General features: G+C 40.4%; 1 protein-coding gene across 1 annotated transcript; it reads left to right on the top strand.

Annotated features, from left to right (window-relative positions):
- The first annotated feature begins 2,763 nt into the window (after nt 1-2,763).
- mdfic (MyoD family inhibitor domain containing) lies at nt 2,764-22,132 on the top strand. The gene is made up of 5 exons (XM_056748707.1): nt 2,764-3,003; nt 3,270-3,432; nt 4,884-4,997; nt 13,358-13,639; nt 17,262-22,132. The coding sequence occupies exons 2-5, from the start codon at nt 3,342-3,344 to the stop codon at nt 17,510-17,512; spliced, it is 738 nt and encodes a 245-aa protein (XP_056604685.1). The 5' UTR covers nt 2,764-3,003; nt 3,270-3,341; the 3' UTR covers nt 17,513-22,132.
- Nucleotides 22,133-22,871: the final 739 nt, after the last annotated feature.

The following is a 22,871-nucleotide window of genomic DNA, read 5'->3' as shown; positions in this document are numbered from 1 at the left end:
ATATATCAGGGTTTGCACGGTCGCTCCAGATGTGCGTTAGCATCCCCCTTCAACGTTCTCTGTTTTTTTTTACCTCCGCTCTATAAATGGTGTTTGTTTTTGTTTCTATCAAAGCAATTACACATCGTTAATCACCCGCCCTGTTGTTTTAATGAGTTTATTTATCCGTGCCACCCTTGATAATGCACCCCGACCCTCTGCCACTAAAACAACATCTCCCTGCTGATAAAACAGAGATCAAGCGCCTTCGGCATGCCGGTCAGAGGGTGACCTAAACAAAAAAAAGCACACCAAAAAATGTTAAAAATACCCGAACGCCATTAATCATCCAGGTCGTCAAGGTTCGTCCAGTTTTCACGGTCTGCCGGAGGAACGGGGGGGCTTTTTCTTCCCTTCAAAGAGTGACTTATTAAGTTCTTTTCATTCAGCAGAGACTTCTGTGAGTTTTCTTTGAAGATTTGATCAGTTACTGATGTGCATTGTGGCCACGCTGCGGTTCAAAGTGACACCTTTCTTTCGCTGGCCATTAAAGCCGATATGGGAAAAGAATCGGTAAGTCTGCCATTTTTATTCCAATCACAGAGCCGGAGAATAAGCTCATTAGTGCTAATTACAGGTTTCCTATTCCACCGCTTTTCCTTCTACCCATTTGGTGTGAAATTTTAATTCCATAACAAAAACCAAATGGTAGGAACACAGAGAACCGAGGCGCGGCGCTCCGCGAGGGGCCGCCCGCATCTTTTTGTGAGCTACAGGTGCCCGGCCGCTCCGAGCAATTTGTGCTTCTTGATGAATAACAGGTATAATTGAGTGGCACAGTTTTCTCTCCAAAGCCAATCTAAGAGTTGAAGAAAACGCCAACTTCAGAGTGGATATCCACACCAAGCCGGCACAAAACACTTTTCTTTCTCAGGTAGGCGGAATCGATGTGTGTGTGTATGACTGTTCTGTGTATTCATATGGTAACTACTTTGCAGTGTTGGAGCTACTTAGAGAACAGCTTCAGGTGCACCCCGTGTCGGCCTAACTTCCTTAACAACTTGTCAAGTTTCTAGTGTGAGTATTGTTTCGTTTTCTCCTGTGATTGTTAGTCTGTTGCCATGTAAGCATCTAGGCCTGCTGCGATAGCTCAGATATTTACTACATCACGGTAGGTGGCTTTTTGTCAGCGCCGTGTTGTCGTGGTGACAGGCTGTTTTGCTGCATGCATGCACTGTGAACCCGGGCGTCCGTCGAGCGGGATTACCCGGTGTGATTTGGCAGGGTTTCAGCAATCAGGCATGCTGCCACAAACAGATGAAGTCAATAGAGACGTCTCCCCCTCTCTGAAATGTGACTCTGACGGATGCTTTGCTGACACAACAGTGACACGACGGTTCGACACACTCCCCGTGACTTCAGTTCCTTATTCGCCTCAGAAGCGCATGATTTAACACAAGATAAATGTTTGTCAGCCGTGTCAGCGCGGAATACACAGGAAAGCAACGAGACGCTCTCCCGTGTGAACTGAACGCAATAAAATATTCAAATGTGAATGAGAGGTTTTTTTTGGCAGCACTTTCTTCCAACGCTGTGCTTTTTGTAACTTTAAGTTTCACGCGGGTGATTTTGAAAGCAAGGGGTCAGCTTAGCCCGGCTGATAGGGAATTTACCTTTAACGTGGGGTCTCAAAGAGCATCAGTATCTCAGTAATTACCGTCTAAGGGGCGCAAAAGGCCGAAAGTTATTACCAATCAACGGGGTAATAGATTCAACGCTTATAAATGGAGAATGCAGCATTTCTCGGCAGCGAGGAGGGTCTCTGCAAGATGGATTAGGTGGGGTTTGTGAGTTCAACATTGACACAGATTCATCGTAAATCATTATGCCACAGACCTGGAGTGATTTCTGTATTAGGAGCAGAAAATGGAGTTCACCCAGTCAATGAGGAGGGCATATTCCACATCAATCATTTCCATGCTCATAGGCTTTATCCAGCAGCAAGGCCACCAAAAGAATGGACTGAATCAGTTTAGGGCTATTTGTGTGTGTGTGCAGACAGATGAGAATGTAAAAGTTTTATAAAGTCTAATAGGCTTTATGCTGTTTTAATAAACCTTGAACGAACCCATTTACATAGAAAACAAAATTAGTAGATTTTTAGTTAGAATTCATTTTTATTTCCACCATTAAAGCAGCATCAGCTGCTGCCCGTAGTACTTTGGAGAGAAAATATTTTGTTATTTTACCTACAAACCGAGGCAAGCACCTCAGAATAAATGTTTAAAGAGATAAAAAATCAATTTGCAAGGCCATTTTTAGTTCATAAGTATTCTTTTTGTTTGTATTTCATCACTTTTATCACGATTTAGCTCGTCATATGATAAATGCATTTAAAATACAGATATTCCATCATTTCATATATCATTGCATACTACTTATATATACGTATATGCATAATGCGTATATATACAAACCAATATGCTTTTATAATAAAACTTATCTGAAAATCAAATATACAGGTTTTATACACAGGTTTTCTAGAGTCAAAATGAGATAAGTCCACTTTTCTTGGGAAAAAAGTCTTTGCCTACACTAGCAGAAAACTTTCTGCACTTTACACAAGAAAAACTACGCGTTTACAAATGAGAGCTTTCGTCTGCGTTTGCTCACTTTCAGGCACAAATCTGTCACCCAAAATAAGGCACACATGCCCGCGCGCACAGCTGCTCTCTGAATGCTGCTGCTTGTGTTCATATGGCGGGAACGCGCGCGGCCGCGGAATCCGGATGTGATGAAAAATGTTTCAGCTGTAACTTTCAGCAGATCAGGCACGCGTGGGACGCTCGCGCCCAAGTTCATTATTCCCAGACTGACAGGGCATTCCCAACAGTTGTTAGGAAGAGTTTGAAAAGTCACACGGCTTTGAAGGAAGACAATAAAGGAAAGTTTTTCCCAACGGGACGTCGTTTTGCTTCGAGAAAGGATGCGAAGAACGTCTTTGGGAGTTGAAATGTTTGAAAGGTAACGTTACCGAACTCATCCTTTAACTTGTTTTGTAAGCAGACGATAAACACTTAAAAACTATATTTGCAGGGTTTCATTGTTGAAGTGTTCGTTTTTTGGGTAGTTCTGACTTGTTAGAGCGAAATAAAGAAAGCAAAACTTTCCCCTCAGTTAACGGCATTTCGCGAGATGACGTCACCCGCGAGCAACACATTTACCGCGCTTGTTTGTTTACCTCTGACGCTGCATTTAAAGTGTTAACACATCAATCGTTTGTCTTGTAGTTGCAACTCGTGATCGTGAAGGGGAGCGGGATTTTTTTTGGTGTGTTTGGTATCTACACAAAAGTCTGGCTCATGTCCTCGGACACCATATTACCTCCGGAGGGGCCTGAAGGGCCAAAAAAGCTCCAGTTTGGAACAAATCCCCTTCTGACACACTCACCAGGTAATCTTTAATATCTCATACTCAATGTTTTATTGAGTTAACGTTGTGTTTAAAAGGTAAGATAGTTTTGATTCATTTGTAACTTTGCCATGGATTCATTTGTTTATGGCATGCATTGTGAGCTATGATGAATGATGTTTTATTATTATTAAGGATTGTCAGTGATTGTGTATTTGTAAACCAGACTAAAAAGCTCCTTGTGTGTATTTATGGCTGGTGACTGTCTTGCATAAATGGCAACTGGAAAACAGATTCCCCATATGTATGTTGTGCCAGTAGGCATGATAATGTTTTCATAATTTCCCAATAAAGAAGGAGCGCCTTGGTAACTATTAGCAGGAACCACTTCCAATTATAGTTTTTAATTAACTTTCTAGTTTCTTGTGAGATTATCACATGTAAAATAAGCTTGCCCCCTTCCCCCTTTTTTCTTAGGCACTGAACCGTTAACCATCCTATTTATACCGAGCATCATTATAGCACTGTCAAAAAATGGCAAAGTAGGACAAAGTAAGCAATCACAAGCTCTGGTGACAAATGGATTTTTGTAGGGCCTTCAGAATCTTTCCGTTAAGACTGGATTTCCCTCCCCGGGGACGGTGTATGCTGCGAGAATAGACCAATTTATTTCAAACTGTAATCACTAAATACAGCGATGCATCACAAGACTGCTGGTACTGTATGTGCAAAGCGATTTGAGGAGTCATGGGCAGGATAAAGAGTTTCCATTCATCAGCCTCAGGACCAAATGAAGTGATATCAATCTTTGTATCTAGAGCTTCTGTATCATATTGATCTTGTCCCAAAATGCGCTGTACTAAGCTTAAGAAAAAACAGAACTAAACTGTAGGGTTACCAAAAGTGAAAACGTATTTCTGTTTGCACAATCACATGCATTTTCAGTATGTCGTTTGACAGTACAGAGCATTCTGTATGACAGGAATGCTTTGACGATAGCAAAGAACTGACATTATGTGTCCACATGGCAGGCTGCTACTATACGGGAGCAAAAGCAGTTATGTAACAGATAACATCAATAGATTCAGAGGTTTGTGGGATCAGAATGCATATTGACTATGGGATCGGAAGTATGAATTTAGGCTTCAAGGTGTTTTTATGCAGTCTTTATAGCTGTAAAAGCTTTGGCAGGTATTGTGCAGCCGAGTGCAGAATCCACAAAATGAGATCCAGAGTTCTGGACTTGGCCTACCTGATCCGCCCACACAGTTTTGCAACTGTTCACCAAAGGAATCTGTTTTATCTGGCAAGTTAGGGCTACTTTTTTATTTTATGATGCAGATGCAAGCCAATATTAACCCAAGCGTTTGCCTTTTGCATGCTTGGATTTCTGGAAGATAGGAATTTGAGCAAATGTTTAAAAAAGGTTCACTTTAGCAGATGGGTTTTTGTCTGGCTAATTGTTGCTAATGTTCATTTGTTTGTTTGTCCAGATAAATGCCCAGACACTACGGAAACATCACAATCTCCACTACCCAGAGATCAAACTTCATATGAGCAGGGACACATGACCGAGGAGAACAACACCCATGAGGACCTTGTTAGAAGTAAGCGATGACTAATTTGTTAGTCATGATACACATCTATGCATTACATCATTGATCGTAGTTTTCTAGTTAGTTTTGTTTTAATAATTTTTAGCTAGGACCATAGCTGATTTTTATGCAGCGTTAGCAAATGCAATGTCTCATATTTTTTTATCATTAATGAATCGAGGGGTTCTCGTCTGGAACTTTGATGTTTTAGATTATCATTCAATGCAATTTATATAAAACTGGTCTAGTATCAAGTGTTTCCTTGTTCAAGCCTGTAGTACTTTACCATAAGCTTTAAAGCAATTTGTGATCCAGCCACATTTGCAGTGATCTGCTTGAATATCGATGTCTGTCAGCATTTTTACTGTTCTGCGCTATTAAAAACCGAAGCTTACATCTGGAAAATAATCTAATCTGTACATCATTTAGTGCCATGATTGATTCCAAACTTTCTATCACTGTTTACCGCAATGCTGATAGTCTACGCCTTTGGTTTGTGATGATTTGAAATTAAGATTGTCTGTATGAGTTTTTTCTTCCTCGGCGCAATAATGCTTTAGGTGTTTTAAAACCGTCAATCATTTACGTGGTAGTATATGTGGGTTGAGAGAATGAATTGCATTTGAAAGTTTAAAATGAATAGCAATAACATAAGATAATGATTTACGTTTCTGTTATACAGCCAAAGTCTTGAAAGCTTTTTTTGGAAGGACATCCTATTGTGGTTTGGCCTTGCCTGGCTCAAATCTGAAAATCGCAGCTGGGAACGTTTAATGTAGTGAAATGGAAGATGTCTTACCTGATAAAACGTAAAGTTGCATCATAGAAAGTTTTACGAGCTGTTCTTACAGGCTTGTGATTTCTAAAAATGTTACACTTGATAACGTTTTAGAGGTTGCTGCTTAGCATGTGAGATCCAGGTTAGCTTAGTCTATTTATTGAACTATGGAATTGTCAAATGCAAATGGCAATAGAGCAGTGGAAAATCTCACTCATCTCTGGGTCACTTGAAAATAATTAAGGAAACAAAGATTTAGAACAAAGGATCTGATTGGAACATTCGCACCACTTGTTTTTGGAGGGGAAAATTGTTGACACACCCACTTCCCACAGTGCCGTGTTATGGAAATCTAGTGGACCGTATAAGAAACCTGTTCCATGCGAGATGCAAGTTTGCCTAAGGAATCCTCTAATTCTATGTTTCTCTTTCCCTCTTCTTTCTTTGGAGATAAAAACCTACATTTTACAAACACCGGCTGCCTTTAATTATGTTTTCAGGAGATGGAAAATAAGAAGGCTCTGACCTTTTTTAGAAACAAAATATTTAGTATGTGCATGCCATGTTTATTGTGTAGTGTTATTAGCAACATACAACTTGTTTTATCTGTTTGCTGGGTTCTTGTTTGTTTTGAACACAGTAACTTGGTTACAGTTACATTTCTTTCTACTGCTTCTTATATGTGATCTGTATCAAGGTTTGTATGTAGGTTTGGGCGATGACTACCAAATTGGCATCGGACGATGGGTGAGCTCGAACCATGTGCAGAATGTCGTACTTTGGCCTCGTCTGTCAACATTTGTCTTGGGAATGTGCTGTATGTGTACACGGACAGGCTGTGTGGACAACGCAGACCCTCCTGATGAAGAAAATTGCAATATACTATAGTATATATCATTATTTCAGTCTATACTCAACACTTGAGATTTCCAATTGTAGTTGTGCTAACACTGTATGCTACTGGTTCATAAAAAAGTAACGATGGTATACCTCCTGAGTTTCATAATAGACCAACTACAGAACTTTTCACTCTTTAAGATTTTAATATGGTTATGCTGTTGGAGAATGTCTAAGGAAATGATGCTGACTGAGAAGTCTTCACGTAATGCCAAAGGAACGGACAGAACAGGGCCGTAAGGCAGCGCACTTATTAGATTGAAAAATATGATGTGATATTTAGAACCCAGAGCAGGAAATTGATAGATAGTCACTAGTCAGCTTGGCCGGCGACTTTACAGCAGTTTATCTTGTTATATCATATTTCCATTTTAATTTCTCTTCAGAATAAAGCATTTAGATATTAAACAGCCTTGTTCAGCATTGACCGATCGTGCACACATGGGCAGCTCCAGATTAAGAAACTGTAAAGGCTTCAAATGGTCTAAATTCCTAAATAGCACATTTTTAGTTATAAGGATAAAACCGTTCCTATGGACTGCTTGCATACATTACTGCTTAGTTTTACATTGGTGAGGTCTGGGAGTTCCCCATCTGAGTGTGTTTCCGGCCCATATCTGCATTGAATGCCAAATTGGTCAAAGCTGGTTTTGTAATGACTTGTAAGAAGCATTTCATCACAGATTACTAGCATGGCAGACATTTTTTTTAATGTTTATGTCTGGAATTTTAGTATCTTGACTGGGTTTTTGTCATGTGATTCAGGTATTTGTTGATTGTGAACAGAGTAGTGTTAAGGTTGGATAAATAAGACTTTTGTACATACTGTGAAGAACAGTATAAACATAATAATGACATGATCACTTCTTGGCTGTTTGTTTTACTAGATTGCTAAAATGCAACCACTGCATTCTATTCTTATGTTTCAAGAAGCACACAGCACACCATAAACCTTTCTGTGCATTTCACCTGCATTGAGTGCCTGGATTTTGATCATTTTGGTCCGAGAGTTGATTGATTCAAGATGCAAATTTTTCAGACCACGTGTTTCGCAGAAGCAAGAGCCCATTAGAACAGAAGAGTAATTTTCAAGTGATTACTTAGCCGTGGGTCATGGAATCAAAACTGGAATAAATAGGGTGAAATGCTAGCGCAGGGGTTGATTAAAATGGCCATTGTGATTCTACCTCATGCTAATTATTTCCTCATTGTCTTGGTGTAGCTATATTTCATATGGAAAAATTCCCAGCATTTCAATTAACACGCTCACAAGCGCTCGAGCACCTTTGGAGTTCTGTGTGTTGAATTTATTTAAATAACCTCAGATAAGAGGTGATCTACACATCTGTGAACTATAGGATTAGCACAACATTGGCATTTACGATTGTACTTATTGACCGTCAGCTTGATGTTATTTCTGTGGTAGGATGGGCAGGATGGAAAACGTCGTTTGTGATTTAAACAATGCAAAAGAAAAAAACTGGTGATTGTCGTCTGTTTGTAATTGATATGTAGATTAGGGGCAAAAAAATGCAGTGGAAGTGTCATAAGAAATAAGAATCACTTCTTTATTACATTTCAATCTGATTTATATTTACTTTACAGTGTCTATGAGGTTTATTTTTCTATTCCTTTTGATCTCAATGATTCTCAAAGAAACACCAACACGCAGCTTTCTTGAGAAAGGCAGAAAAAACTCCTAAAATGAGAGTTGAGCAGAAGGGATTACTGGCGCTCTAACAGGGTTTTGGCTTCAACATTAAGGTTAAACCCCTATTCTATTACAGTGATCTCTGGTGATGTGGCCCTCCCCTGCCCTGTATGTTTGCAGGTTCACCGAACCTCTGGTAGGTCATTCCGACAGGCCTCTGATCACTCGGGGGTGACCGGGTGCCACCAACCGACTCCATTCAGACGGCGCTCCCCGCCACAGCTAAAATCGATACGGCCGTCTCCCGTTAAACAGCCTCTCAGAAAAAGACGAGCACCTCTGTCCTTTAGCCTGATTCCTGGGCTTAAGGTCTTGATTGGCATCCCGAAGACAGAGTCCAGTGACCCACAGCTGTCACATTAGTGCAGTTAATGCTGAGATTGAAACTGAGCAAATAAAGGAACCTTGTCTATAGATATAGTTTTTTAAATAAACTCTCCCAGTGGCCTGTGGCGTATAACTGTGATCGAAGACACTCAGCACCCAGCCTTGTTCTCTATACGGATACGCAAAACCACGTTTTCAAAAACTGTTAGTTGGTGGGTTACCCGAATGACTAGTTTACTAATAGTCAGTACTAGTTTACCGCACCGTCAAAACCTATTCTTACTAGAATGGCTTCTAGAGATGTCCACTCTCTTGTGTCAGTCTTGTTTTTCTTAGTTTTGTTGGAATCTTTGAGTCACAAATGTAACCGAAATCCTAGCCTTCTCACGTCTGTGTTGCCTGGTTTTTGTTTGAGGCATCGGGAGGGAGGGTGGAGCACTATTCAACGTATGAAGTCTGGCAATTCCCCCAGGCTCGGTCTGAGTCACGTCATAATTGATCTTTCTAGAAAATGTGGTAGCTGTGTAAAACGGCTAAATCTGTGCAAGATGTGCGTTTATAACTGCAGTTCTGAAGAGCTTTGCGTTTATTGCATTCTTCCGTTCCCACGCGATGGAAACGGATAGTAGGCACAGATGCTGATTTTGTAAATGTTGTCGCAAGTTTCGACTGGAGGAGGAAGTGAGAAAAGTGGCACTGAATGACATACTGTGACTCTCAAATTCTGCTTTTATGTAAGGGATAATGTACAGTCATTCCCAACAGCAACAAAAATCCTATTTTGTAATGTGACTGAACCAGAAGTGGTTCTTCTACAGTGGATTGAGGGTTTTTTGGAGGGTTTAAATGATTTTAATAGCTAGCATGTCAAAAGCAGCAAATGCAGATTGGAAATGGAAGTTTAATTGATGAAAAGCCAGAGCCTTCGCAATCTCTCTCCTTGTCTTTCGAATTGCCGGCTGTCTTATAAAACGTAATTAAGCAGAACAAGGTCCGAAGGGGTTATTTTTTTTCCACTCAATCAGTAGCCAAATTACTAAATTTGAAATTAGTAAATCCCAGACGCCCGGCTCGGCTCGTCATTGTTATGGAGAGACGGAATAAGAGAACGGGAGAGAGAGAGCCAGGCAGATAGCGAATGACTATGAAAGAGAGCGACTCCGGAATATTAAACGCCTTCTCAGGTGTCACATCTCTACGGCAGGTTTCATTCCAACAGGCAAATTTAAATGATTGTCGGAAAGAATTAAAAGTGTGCAGTAGCACAAAAAAGCTGAGTAATAGTGACTACCTATTCATCTTCTACTAGAAATGAGTTTAAAAAAAGAAATGAGCTACGGTGTCTCTGAGAAATTAGATATTGCAGGGCGCCAGCAAACCGGAGGAGGTGCCATAATAGAGTTAAAACGGCTATGGCATGTGACATTTGGGGCGGCTCCAAAGAACAGGGCAATTACCGTGATCAAGACACGTAGTATATGAGTGGTCTCATATAAGACCATAAAAGACACTCGTAAGTTGAAATAACTGAACTAAAAATATTCCTAAAGCTGTTGCGCATGAAACTATTTCAAGAATGATACGGCTGTACCTGGCACCTAAGTGAAATTCGTCACCTTTAATTTTATAATTTCTCGCTTTAGGTTCATAAAATTGGAGAAAGCGTCCAAACTGAATCCAGCTTGGGCGATAGACCATAAGTGAAAAATATTTTTTACTTCCAAATCCCGTTTCTCTTCTCAGCAATGAAGACCTTGCCACAAAGTTTGAAGGTCAGGCTGTAAACATCCTTAATATGCTGAAGGATATTTTCCGTCAGAGCTCTTTTTAATAATATCCATTCTACTTTTTTCCGCCCCGCAACCAAATTCCCATGGTTTTGTTTCTATAAATACGGGACATAATTTCAAACGCGAGAGTATATTGCTTTGGATTGAAAGGTGCCAGATTGCCATAGGTGTTTGTTAGGAGAAATGCCACCCCGGGCTGTTTGGGGAGATTGTGGGAACTCTCTTGGTAGGTCAGTGCACATTTATAAATTAGCATTTCAATCAGAGAGACGGGCCCATGGAGCATTAAACAGGTATTTGTGTTGCATTCATATTATAAACGCCGAGCTAAACAAATTCTAATACAGAAATCATAGTGTGGGGATTATTTTATAAATCTTGTTTTTTTTATTAGAAATTTTCCAGGCAGTTTTTTTAAAAATATAAAAGTTAGGCTGAGGTTTAATATTAGCCATCCTCCGAGACTGTCATTCAAAATGAAATCTAATATATGTGTGAGGTACACTGTATTTTGAAAACCCCTGACAGAATCGTACATTATTCATGTTTTAAACTATATCTTCGGTTTATGAAAAATAAAGCCATATCAAGACATGTTTTCACTCAACTACGTGTTAGACCTTTTTAACTTTTAGCTAGCAGTTTTACACCCCAGCCTGGACCAGTGCTTAGTTTTTTCACAGGCCAGTTCTTTTGTACCAGATAATGATTGTTGGCTATTAGAAGACGATGATAAGAAATTGATGGGGGCTGTTTAGCTGCATGACGTGAGTTGACAAGTGAATTAATGCATGTTCCGTTTGATGGGCGTCCTAATGGGCCACAGCAAACAGCTCCACTCTCACAATGAAATATTAAAAGACCCTGAGCTGCAAAAAATACAGGGACCTACTTTTCCTTTTTTTCTGTCTTCTCTTTACATGTCTCCATAGAGAGCTTCGTAAATGAGAGAACTCTCTCACCCTCTCTACAACATCTTCCTGCTTGACCGAATTTTCGCCGTCTTGTTTATGCCGCTCCACGCCGTTGACGTTCATACATATTCGTTCTTGGGAGGTCCGCCACGCTCCGCTCCACGTCTTTGGGGTACAATTTTGAATTCTTCCTGCGGAGCTATTTTCTGTGACACCGAGGCGAGGGGTGTTTATCCACAGTTTTACATAGAGAGCGACGCCACGGTGGCGCGGCGTGTCTCTCGGGCGTCCCGACTCGCCGTCTCTGTGCGGGGCGTCCGCCGAACGCTCAGTGACAAATGGCAATTATATTTGTGTGTTCTTCATGAATCCATCAAACACTGGCCTTTTAAAAATGCTCCCAGGATATTTGAGGCTGTCAGATCCAGGGGACCAAATTGGGATGCAGCTTAGACAGTCAAGAAGCACTCGCCCCCTGTTTGCCTGTGATGTGTTTGACAGTGTGTAGAGGAATACCATGTATTATTCAACTACAAATGTACACTCTCAACAGTTGTTGATATGTTGGAAGCAGAGCGGTTAGAAGACCAATTTGGACTGTTTTCTTTCTTCCCTGCCTCCCTTCCCGACCACAACATGGTATTTTAATGCGACCTGTCTGCCTGTATACGATCATGTTTGCGATACAATGCTTGTTTTTATGGTTAGAGCACCTATTCAATTTTTATCACCTATCATAGCCTAGGTTGAAGGCATCATGTATATTTCATAGAGGGGGAACTTTTTCTTTTGAATTGTGTTGGCGTTCTGTTGGGCCCTTATGATCCTTTCAGAGTGTGGCAGATGACTGCAGTGTTGTCTGTTGTTTGTTCTGGTGGTACTTCAAGATGCTTGTGCATTAGGTTCATAGGCATTGGGTTTAGAATCTAGTGCAGCAAAATCTTAAGGTTCTACGTTCAAATCCCGCAAAGAGGGGAGTCATTCACTTGTGCCCCTCCGCGAGATGCTTAACCCCCCTCCTTTTGAGAAAAACATCAGCTGATACATGCTATTTATTGATTGAGCTGCAAAACAAATCGCTCTGAACTTTGTGGCATCATGCAGATTGCCTATTTGTGATATTACCATAATAAAGCTAGCATGGTAACCAATGAAGCTTCCTGTTCAAACATTTCTGTTTTCTGGCCGTTGTATATGTGTTGACGTACAGCTGGCTAATAAAGCTAAAACTAGCTAATTTTTAATTGTGTTGTTTTACATTCCCAACTGTGTCATCCTAGGATGAAGAGAGGTGGGCTGATTTTCTCTTCTTGTTAACAATAATTGCACAGTCAGTGTGGACCCCCCACCAAATGCTGAAGAACAAACTTGTTTCACTTCCTGTCTTAGAAACGGGCTGATACCTTACACCACACCAAAATGTTGAGCTGCTTTTTGCAAAAATACGAGCAGATATAAAAGCAAGAATCAAAATAAAAATAAAAAATGAGCAGAAGCAGGAAAATGAATAATTCAAAGAAACTCAATAAAGGAGTGAGATGCATGAGGAGCGCAGGATTCCCAGCAGAACGAAACACACGCCAGTGTTACTTATTAAATAACACTATCACTCCTGTTGCATCAGATAGAGCCGCTCGCACTTTCACACGCATGTGACATGTATGAAGAATGCAAGTGAATCCAATCTGTGTCAGGAAGCACACTTTCTTATGTTTGTTGCTTCTATAGATCCCATGCTATAGATGTGTCCTACACGCATGATGTGTCTGCTCATAATGGTTTCCTGTGATGTCACTGCTTACATTTTTGCGAAATTTGTAACGAATGCATTTTGTTCAATTAATAGTGCACTTTATATAAGACATCGATTTGTTGGTTAAGTTTTACCATGTTTTTTTTTATTATTAAGTGGATGAATGCCATTTAATAAATAGCATCTCTCTGTCTCTTTGTAGCCCAACCTCAGCCTCTGCCCCAGCCAACAGCATCCCTGCAGCATCCCAGCGATGGAGAGGCTGCCAGGCAGCAGAACGGTCTACACACAGCGCTAAGCAATGGACACGGCACGCCCCGAGGGGTCACAGCCCCCCCCGCTTCAGAGCCCAGAAAACACCCGTCGCCCGTCTCGCACCGCGTGCAGAGAAAGCTTCGCTCGAGCCTATCGGTTAACAGCAACAGCAGCAGAAAGAGCCAAGGCAGCTCGATGGGTTCGCACAAACCCGGCTCCACTCCAGAGGGTATGTGACATAATACACACAACTCCGCCGCCTTTCCGTACATAGACACCATTTCCATTGACATTTGTGGATCTCTGCTCTTAACCTCAACTAATATCTGCGATTATTTTCTCTTTTTCTGTGAATGCAACGCTGCGTTTCATTTCTCTAACTCTGCTCTTTAATTCTATGGTGTCGTATTGTCTTGCAAATGAAACGGAGAAACAGAAGGCCGGTCTTAAAAAAGCAGCTTGCACATTGTCAGGTGTGATGGTAAGGAGAGGGGAGTAATGAAGAAGAGCGCTGGTGCATTAGTAACGGTCACCAAGGTGTGACCTTTTAACAAGACTGAGGAGAGCAGGGGGTTCTGCCATGTGTCAACCCCACCTCAGCAGGAGCCATCGCTCTCCTTTCTCACCGCGCCCTCTCATTAAGACCGGCTCTCCAGCTTCTCCAACACACTCCTACATAGCAGTGGTGCTTTCCTGGCTCACGTGCTGCTGCTTTACTGCTGAATGTTTGATCACGCTTGCCTTGTATCATAACTCCTTTTGAATCAAGCACATAAAGTCTTGCACTTGCTGTGTCTTTATTTCTTGAATTTTGGATGTCATTGCAGTATTGGTCCATTTTCCCAGAAGAGAAAGGTGTTAAATTTAGCAAGTATTCACATTTACTGTATTTAGTCGACTTTAAAGGCTATAAGACTTGATCTAACCCAAGCCGCTATTCATACAGGCAAGAAAGTATGTGAGCATTTTCCTTGTTGAAAAGTTTCAGAACAAAATTATCACCGTCATAAGGTGATGCGCGACTAGCAACCTACTGCGAGGTATGTGTTACAAACGGTACTATTTCCCCACTGATTTAACAGAAACGTGTATCCTTAAAGGCGTCATAGTTTTCACATCTTAATTGGAGGGTGGGGGGGTATGTAAGCAGTTCAATAAGTCTCATTACAGCTTGTGTGTGTTATTTGTTCTGAATCAATATGTTCTTTCTCAAGTAGTAATTTCCCCCCGGAAAACATCAAGCTGTTGTGTTTTAATGTTTACATGGATTACCATAATCTGTTTGCCTGCAAAATTAGCCTCTAAACAGCCTGGGAAGCTAAAGAATAAAGCTTTACAAAATCTCAGCTCAGGGGACTGCGATACGGCGCGTTCTTGGCTACCGTCACCGAATGCGATAACAGCTACCCTAGCAGAAAATCAACTAATTGAGAGATCTTTTGTTCTTTCGTGGGAGGGTTAAGGCCCTGAGTGATGCCGTGTTTGTGATCGTGTTGTGTTGCAAACACATGTTCGTCTAAAATCCCTCCGACAAATTCAATTAAGCCTGCGGGATGCACAAGAAAGCCTCCTTGGTCATTAGCTGTGCTTGGTGATGCTGTGGTTTTTCCATGTTTTCAGCTTCCCCGGCGTATCAGGAAAAAGTTTACTGCACTCACTCACTTATTGACTGCAAATTAACTACACTCTGCATGGGATCTCTCTCTCTCTCTCTCTCTCTCTCTCTCTCTCTCGCTTGATTCGTGTTTCTCATCTCGTTTGGTCTCTTAAGCTGCCACATTCGACCCATGCACCAGTCAGTCTTTCTTTATCCAAACGTTCCTGCACCACTCTCTGGCCTCTGACTCTTCTAGCTTGTTTTATGTCACGCCGTTGTTCTTTTTGATGTTAGCCTTTGGAGTTTTCCAGATGTCTCAAGCTATTTCCTTCGAGGCACTGAGTCTGTTTTTGGCCTCTCCGAGTCTGGCTGTCCTGCATTCGAGCTGACATTAAACATGAACCCTCTCATTGGGTGATGTTGGGTTTGCCGCTCAGATACGGCAGCCCGTCTCCTTTGTACATTACACAGACTCTCATTCCGTAAGATTCACACTAATCGCTGCTGATAAATTATACATCCAAGGGAATACGTTATGTACTGTAGCTCTATTTCTCAAAATAAATTATTAAAAAAGAAAAATGGAGTACAAGAAAAACATAATATAAGATTTGGTGTGGATAGGTTTAATTGTATGTAATGGTTTAATATGTTGCACAAACCAAATTAGAGAATTGATGATGTCATATGTTGTGTATAGTTGGTGTAAGATTAAGATGAAAATAAGCAATCATCTCCAACGCAGGATCGAGCGTTCTTTGTGACACACACGTGTAAAAGTTCACCCGGTTGACCTTACAGAAAGCTGGTGTTTTAAGCCTTTGGTGGGCCTGCGTGCAAACTTGTTTCATGTTCAGAAACTGTCCAGGCTGCGCAGCACCACTGCTGGTCAGCTTCACCGCCTACAAAAAAATCACTTTGATCAAACAAACATGAACATCCAGTGGTCTTCAGGCCCTGTCCTTGCTCTCTACCCCCCCAATCAAACTCTGCGCTCCCTGACAGCTCAGCACGGACTGATGAAAGCCATGCAAATTCATGATTTAGAATAATAACGATACACACCGCATTGCTGTGTTTCACCAATGCCAACGTACTAGTGATTTCACAGCGGTTTGGGTCCTACAGTTGATTAGAGGTCCGAGCGGCACGTCAGGGATGGTAGGGGTTCACGGTAATTCTCTATGCTGGTGTGTATGCACGAGCTCTGTTTATGTGATGCTAAGTGATGCTGTAATCTTAATTTGGCTGGAAGAGATTTCTCATTTCGCTTTTTAATTCACCTTAACTTTGCTCTATAGAACTACTATTTTACAGGATACACAGTGTATTTGTTATTATTCTGAATTGTATTGTATTGGTTATTTTGAAAATAACTTGCTTCAAGCAGTTTTATTACGATCTACCAAATGTGGGTTTAAACTATATAGGAATTAACACAGACTGTGTTCTTTGGTTATGACATGTATTTCATTTGTAAGAAATACCTCCGCAGCTATCTTGTGCTCTAGCAAAACTGTGTATCCGTGTCATCTTAAAACAACAGTAATTTAGCATTGTGCGTGGCGGCACTGCGGAAGGAAGGTTAAATGTTAATCAGAGATGAGAGAAGCGACGACATTAACACGGCAATTTCCTGGCGCAAATTTTGGACGCTGTTAATCAGCTCTACGTGACGAACTCTGTGCTTTCGCATGATAATAACCCCATTATTCACAAAGCTACTAATCAACTCAAAAGTGGAATTCGTACCTTTTGAATTTCTCTGATTTCTTTTTCCTCATGCTAAGCCGCCGTCTTCGCCTTCCACACAAACGCACAGTTATACACATGTAGAAACAACTGTACGATAGCAGTGTAGACTTGAAATCTTGTCGGCCAATATGGTGTAATAATAAGACAAACAGACATAAGATTTGCGAGAATTTCACATTTGCATGCGTGTGCTTTGTCATTTTTACGACAGAAAATCATTTTGTTATTCTAGCTTTCAAGACTGGCATTTTTATAGCATTTTTGGTTGGGTTTTCTTTGTGCATTTGATGTCAAAGGTGAAGTGTGTAACTTATCTGCCACCAGATAAACCAAACATATTCACTGTTTTTACATTACCACAAAGATGTTCAACCTACTTTTATGCAATGATAGGATGAAGTATTATATCACGCACTTCACCTTTTAGGTTTTTAAAGGATTTGATGTATTAAATGTTTGTTCTGTTTTGTTCCACCCGCTGCAATACTCTTGAGAGCAGACTGCTGTGTCCACTGCATCCTGGCCTGCCTTTTTTGCGAGTTTCTCACTCTGTGCAATATGGTGGTGACTCAGGCCTCGTGCGGCACCTGCACATCAGAAGCCTGCTGTTGCTGCTGCTGCGCAGACGACCTTGGAGATGACTGCAACTGCCCATGTGACATGGACTGTGGCATCATGGACGCGTGCTGCGAGTCTTCCGACTGCCTAGAGATTTGCATGGAATGCTGCGGAATCTGTTTCCCTACATAAGAGCCCTGATAGAAGGGAACTGACAGCCAGGACAGATGCATGTCTGTAAGTGTCAAAGAAAATATGAGCTACAGCGTGTGTTGTAAACACACTTGTGAACAATCTGTTCCTGAGCTCAAAATGACCTTGTAAAGGTCAAAAACTATACGAAAGGACCAAAAGATTTTGCTTATTTTACATATCCTTGTATAAAACTACATTTAATGTTTAATGGACAGGTTAAACCAACATTTAATTGTCAACATTTAGGCCATGTTCACACTTCTTTTTTTTGAAGCTGCTAGCGTCTGTTCTACATTATAATCCTTTGGTAAGGATCTTGTACTGAGTGCTTTAAACGCCAGCAACTGTGTCTTTTTCTGCAGTTTAGTATCTTTTGAGATTGAAAAAAGTTCAAGTTTCTGAAAAAAAATGCCCTACGTCAAGCACCTTTTTCACAACTAACCAATGACGGACACCTGTCATTTCCATAACAAAATGCGAGGAAACGTGATTGGTTGAGAAGCCTCAAGCTCGAAAAAATGAAATGACAGGCGAAACGCCCGTTGGAGCATAGTTTTGTATAAATGTACATTTTATTTTCACTTGCGTTCCTAGCGAGAAATTTGTATTGTAGTTTTTAAATATGTGATTGGTTATAGCAAAGACGCTCTCGGTTTATAATTCAAATAGACTGCCGTTACACTGCCTATAAAGCCTGTCTCTCTAAGCTGCATTCGTGCACAAATGCTATCCTTAAACATTGCCGGCTGCTATTTGTAACCTCAACGCTGCGAGCTGTGTTTTTTTACTAAAAAAGAGCCATTGTCCGCTGTTTCCTGTCTAAAAAGAAGTCAAGTGTGAACATGGCCTTACTCACCCTTTGTTGCTCTACTCAGTATTTTTTTCTTATTCATAAAACCCAAAAGAAGATCATAGAGCAGTGAAGTGAATTGTAGTTTTTAATGCCAACTCAAAAAATCACCATAAAAGTAGTAAATGTGATGTGTTTTCTAAAGAAAAGAAATATAAAAATGTGTTTGTTACTGGTTGACAAAATTTCCTTTTTCTTGACTTTGCAGCACGAGGGTGAGCACAATAATGACAATTATGAATTTTTGGGTGAACTTTTCATTTTTATCATATATTCAGCGCTTTATACTAAATGCTTTACTGTAGCAGACGTGTCTTTTTGTGAAACTGTCCTATTAACCATTTTTATTGACTTTTCATCTCTTTGCTGACGATTTTAATTTCATTTTTGTGTTGAAAATATTTCACACTTTATCATCTTAAAAACTCTCAGATGTTGAAATTAAAAGCGTACAGACGTCATGACTAGAGTCCGCTTTGCACACCACTGTAATTTGGGTGGAAATAGCGCGTTCACACTGTCAGAGGTCAAGTCTTTGTGGGTGTTAAATGGGATTTTCTGTTTTTGAAAAAAATGAGGCCTGTTTAAATGACAGCCGGTTTTAAGTTTTATTAAAGCAGCGTCTACTGTACCTCACCTCATTAAAACTCCCTAAAATTTGTAGAAAACATTGTCAAAAGATATTAGCATTTAGCTTTGTGGAAAGTATTGGCGGTTTAATGTTACTCTAATTAACTGGACGTACAAATCTTTTAGAATGCAAATGCAGAAAACAATTTGCGCTCTTAGCGAGATGTCAACGTACAAATGGAGACGTGTGTGTGTCTCTTCATGGGGCTAGTTCCCAGAATTCCCATAGCAGTTGTGTTGCCACCTAAACGTAAGTTTTTATTTAGCTTTTTTATAACTTAAAATACACTAGCAAACCAGCTTCGTGTCATTTTAAATGTAGTCTAGGTTACCTTGCCCGTGGCCTTTTTGTGAATTGTACAAAGTTAGCATTTAACCGCATTATGTACTGTAATGTTAACACAGTCAGTTTTTGTTCATAGCGTGTAGCGCTTTTGGTACGTCACATGTGATTTGTCTGACTCATCTCGTCAAAAGAGCTTGTTACAAACTTGCCAGACTGCATCTCAGAACATTGTGATTCAACAGTGACCCGTAACATTACACTTAAACAGGTTACAACAAACTAATTGACCTCTAGACATCTTACCTCTTCATAATCCAACCAGTTCTTGTCAGTCTTCTGATAAGACCCTCATTTTGACCTGAAGGCTGGTCATTTTACACTGAAAATCCAAATATGCAAAAGTATTTTTGACTTCATATGTTTAATCAAGTTTTTTGTTACTGTAAAGGCTTTTAAATAACCAAAATAGTTTTTTTTCCTTCATTTTAATAGTCAGCAAAAATCAAAACAAAACTTAAGACATTCTCATTTATTAGCCTTTAATGTCTTGATTTATGGAAAAGAGCTTGAAAACATGAACAAACAAAATGCATTGATGTGAAATCACGTCTCTCCTCCTCAGAGAAAGAATCCTACAGTTTAATTAAAACAAAAATTACACGCGTAATAAACTCTCAAATCAGGATTAGACGAAATGTGTTTAGCAGGAACTAATTGCAATTACAGACAACCAGACAGAACGCTAATAGTCTAAAGTAGTTCAAAATAGCCTGTTTAAAAGAAAAAGGGGAGGGAGAGAAAGAAGACAACACATTTTCTGAATCTAAAAGTTCAGGTGGCGTAATTATGAAAGATTTTCAACAGAATGTGAATAGAGCTTCGCGTATTTATCTGTCTTGTAAATGCATTTTGTATTCATTCCAACATTTTGTGTTTCTTCTCTGTACGCACTAGACGTTTTAATGTCTTCAGTATGTACGTTGTATGTTAATGGACCATCAACATTACAATTCTTTTTATAAATAAAATGTTCAACTGAAGACAAAGACATCTGCACCTGCTTGTGATGCTGAATCGTGTGATTATTCAATGAAAATCAGCTACACGATTTTCTCAGGAAGCCGCCCGTGGTCTGCATGTTTATCAGGTGCATGTCATGCATCAGTGCAGCTGGGCTGTTTCCCGTCGCATTCAGGCATGCTGTAATTGACTTACCTGTATGAGGTTCAGGATGGATAATAATGTGTATCGTTAGCATCGCAGCCGCCCTAGCAAATTGTGCTGTCTCTCAAGAGAGATTTTAAAGGTGTGCGATAGTTTCAGGATTGTAGGACAAGCTGAATTAAAGATTAGAAGAGTTGCTGGTAAATTGGCTGAGGTGTATCTACAACCATTAACAACTGGAGTTAAAAATCTACACTAGTTGACTAATGAAACAGAGTGCTTACTTAGACTTTATATTGGACCTCATTTCTAGATAACAAAATGGGCTATTTAACATCGTAGTCCTATGTAGGGAGCACGCGGTTACATCTGGTATGGTGTAAGTCAAGAGGAACTACAGCCTTTCCAACTGGGTGGTGGCTTTCTCTGACCTCTGACAAACCTTTCCCCCCGTTGACCTCTCAATTAACCTCAACACAGGCCCACCTGTGCGGCCCTCTGTTCAAGACCCCACTGCCCCCTCCCCTCTTTCACTTCCTGCTGTCATTTTCTGCCCGGTTAAAGTGCCTGCCAGGAAATTACCATCTTATTTCACTAATGGCATTGCTGAAAATATTGGAAGTCGTTTCTAATCACATGGGAGAGTTTTTTCTATATATACTCCTTTTTTCTTCTTGTTCAGAAGTCCAGGTAAGTGTGCAGTGACCTTTACACAAAGTCACCCACCTCTTCTCCTTTTAATCAAACCCCCTCTGTTCCTCTCTGTGCCACGGCTTGTAATGTCACAATTACGGCGGCTCCATTGTTTCTGTTTTGCAGGCTGGAGGGATGTAGCGCTTCCTGGTCCTCGGGTCATTTCTCTTACAATATTAAATAAGTCATTAGAGGCCCGCCACCACCCCCACCCTTGAAGGTGCTCTCTTTGCGGAAAATTGCCACCGGACCGATATCCAACCTTTTTAGGCGCTCTGAATTTGCATATTCTGAAGTTCCAGTTGCTCAGTGCTTGCATCATAAAAGGCCATGTAAATAATGTGTTTGATTTGTGTGGAGTTGATGGGGCTTAGTAGTGTTTAACTGATCTAATGATTTTCAATACTCATAGATGATTATTACCGGAGGTGTTATGTGATGGCCCTCAGCTAGCCTAGTGTTTTGGCTGTTAATTATGACAGAGAAATGGCAGCGAACACACTTGCACACTTTCAAGTTAACTTTTAAAGTGGCATGGGAATTGGGAAAATTTACGGACATGTGTACTTCATACCTCGCGTGACGGTGAACTTTGCTTTTATTATAATTTGTTAGTATGTCTATGCCATTATTTGGATGCATTTTACATTTAAATTGAAATCTTTTTTTTTCTTTTAAAATTAAAATGTTAAATTTGTGATCAACTGTTATGACCTGAATTTCTATCAAAAATAATAGAGGGTTTGTTCAGATTACGCTAGTGTTATATTTCAGTTACTTTTAAAGATGCTTTGGTTTTAGTTCTGAATATTGTAATGAAGAGTTAGGCCTTTAAAATGTAAATATAACCTGGGCCCATATGATATTTCTTAGGTTTGCAAGCTGTGTTTGAAGTGTTCATCCTTTTTCCTCAAATTGAGCACTTCTGTTTTTATAGTTTCAGAGCCATATGCATAATGTACCATCCTGCCCCATTAAACATCAGAGTCAATGAGTGGTTTGAGTGGACAGTCTTTCAGATATTACTGTCAGAAAGGTAGATCTGTCAGTCAGGTAAGCAAAGGGAGGACGTGAAGGACACGGAGGGGGAAAAATTGAGTTCAAGAAATGTCACTCTCAATTAATCTCCTCAGGTCCTGTCCCCATTAAAACCCTCACACATGGGGGATGCTTTACAATGCAAATGGCCTCATTACCAAGGCAGCTTAATTGACTGTGACAAGGGCTGAGAACCTATGCATTCAATATATATATTTTTTATTTCGTTATTTGCCACAGTCAAAAATCCATGGTTCGGTTCAGATGGGGAGTACTGTACCATTCTTGAAAATGACAAAATGTTATGTCTTTAAATGGCAACATGCTATTTTATGCAGCGGAAGGCAGGTTCTTGTATGTGTGATTTTTAGAGAGGTGGAAAAATAGCAACTATTTCTAACCTACGACAATCACCTTGTGGCAAACAGCTGTCATATTTCTACATTTAACTTCCTTTTTGCACAAAATTTTGTTCAGAAAAGTGTAAGACCGACAAGACGAATGAAATGTAAATGATTTTCAGGTTTGTATTTTGTATTTCGGCTCTTGTCTCATTGTACTCACACCTTAAATATTTAAAGACCCCCTCCATAAAACCTGTGCTGCTTTACAAGGGCACCGCATGCTGTTTAATCTCTCTTCACCTGCAGGCGTAGCAACAGCAATGTAATAGCAGCAAGCGGTAGTTTGCGAGA

Source organism: Triplophysa dalaica, chromosome 5 (genome assembly GCF_015846415.1).
Source record: "Triplophysa dalaica isolate WHDGS20190420 chromosome 5, ASM1584641v1, whole genome shotgun sequence".
NCBI lineage: Eukaryota > Metazoa > Chordata > Actinopteri > Cypriniformes > Nemacheilidae > Triplophysa > Triplophysa dalaica.
This window is presented reverse-complemented; position numbering and strand designations above follow the sequence as displayed.

Coding starts and splice junctions, on each gene's coding strand:
- mdfic (XM_056748707.1), top strand. CDS start 3,342: ATGTCCTCGGACACCATATTACCTCCGGAGGGGCCTGAAGGGCCAAAA. Junction 3,433..4,883: donor CCTTCTGACACACTCACCAG/GTAATCTTTAAT, acceptor TTGTTTGTCCAG/ATAAATGCCCAGACACTACG. Junction 13,640..17,261: donor ACCCGGCTCCACTCCAGAGG/GTATGTGACATA, acceptor TCTTGAGAGCAG/ACTGCTGTGTCCACTGCATC.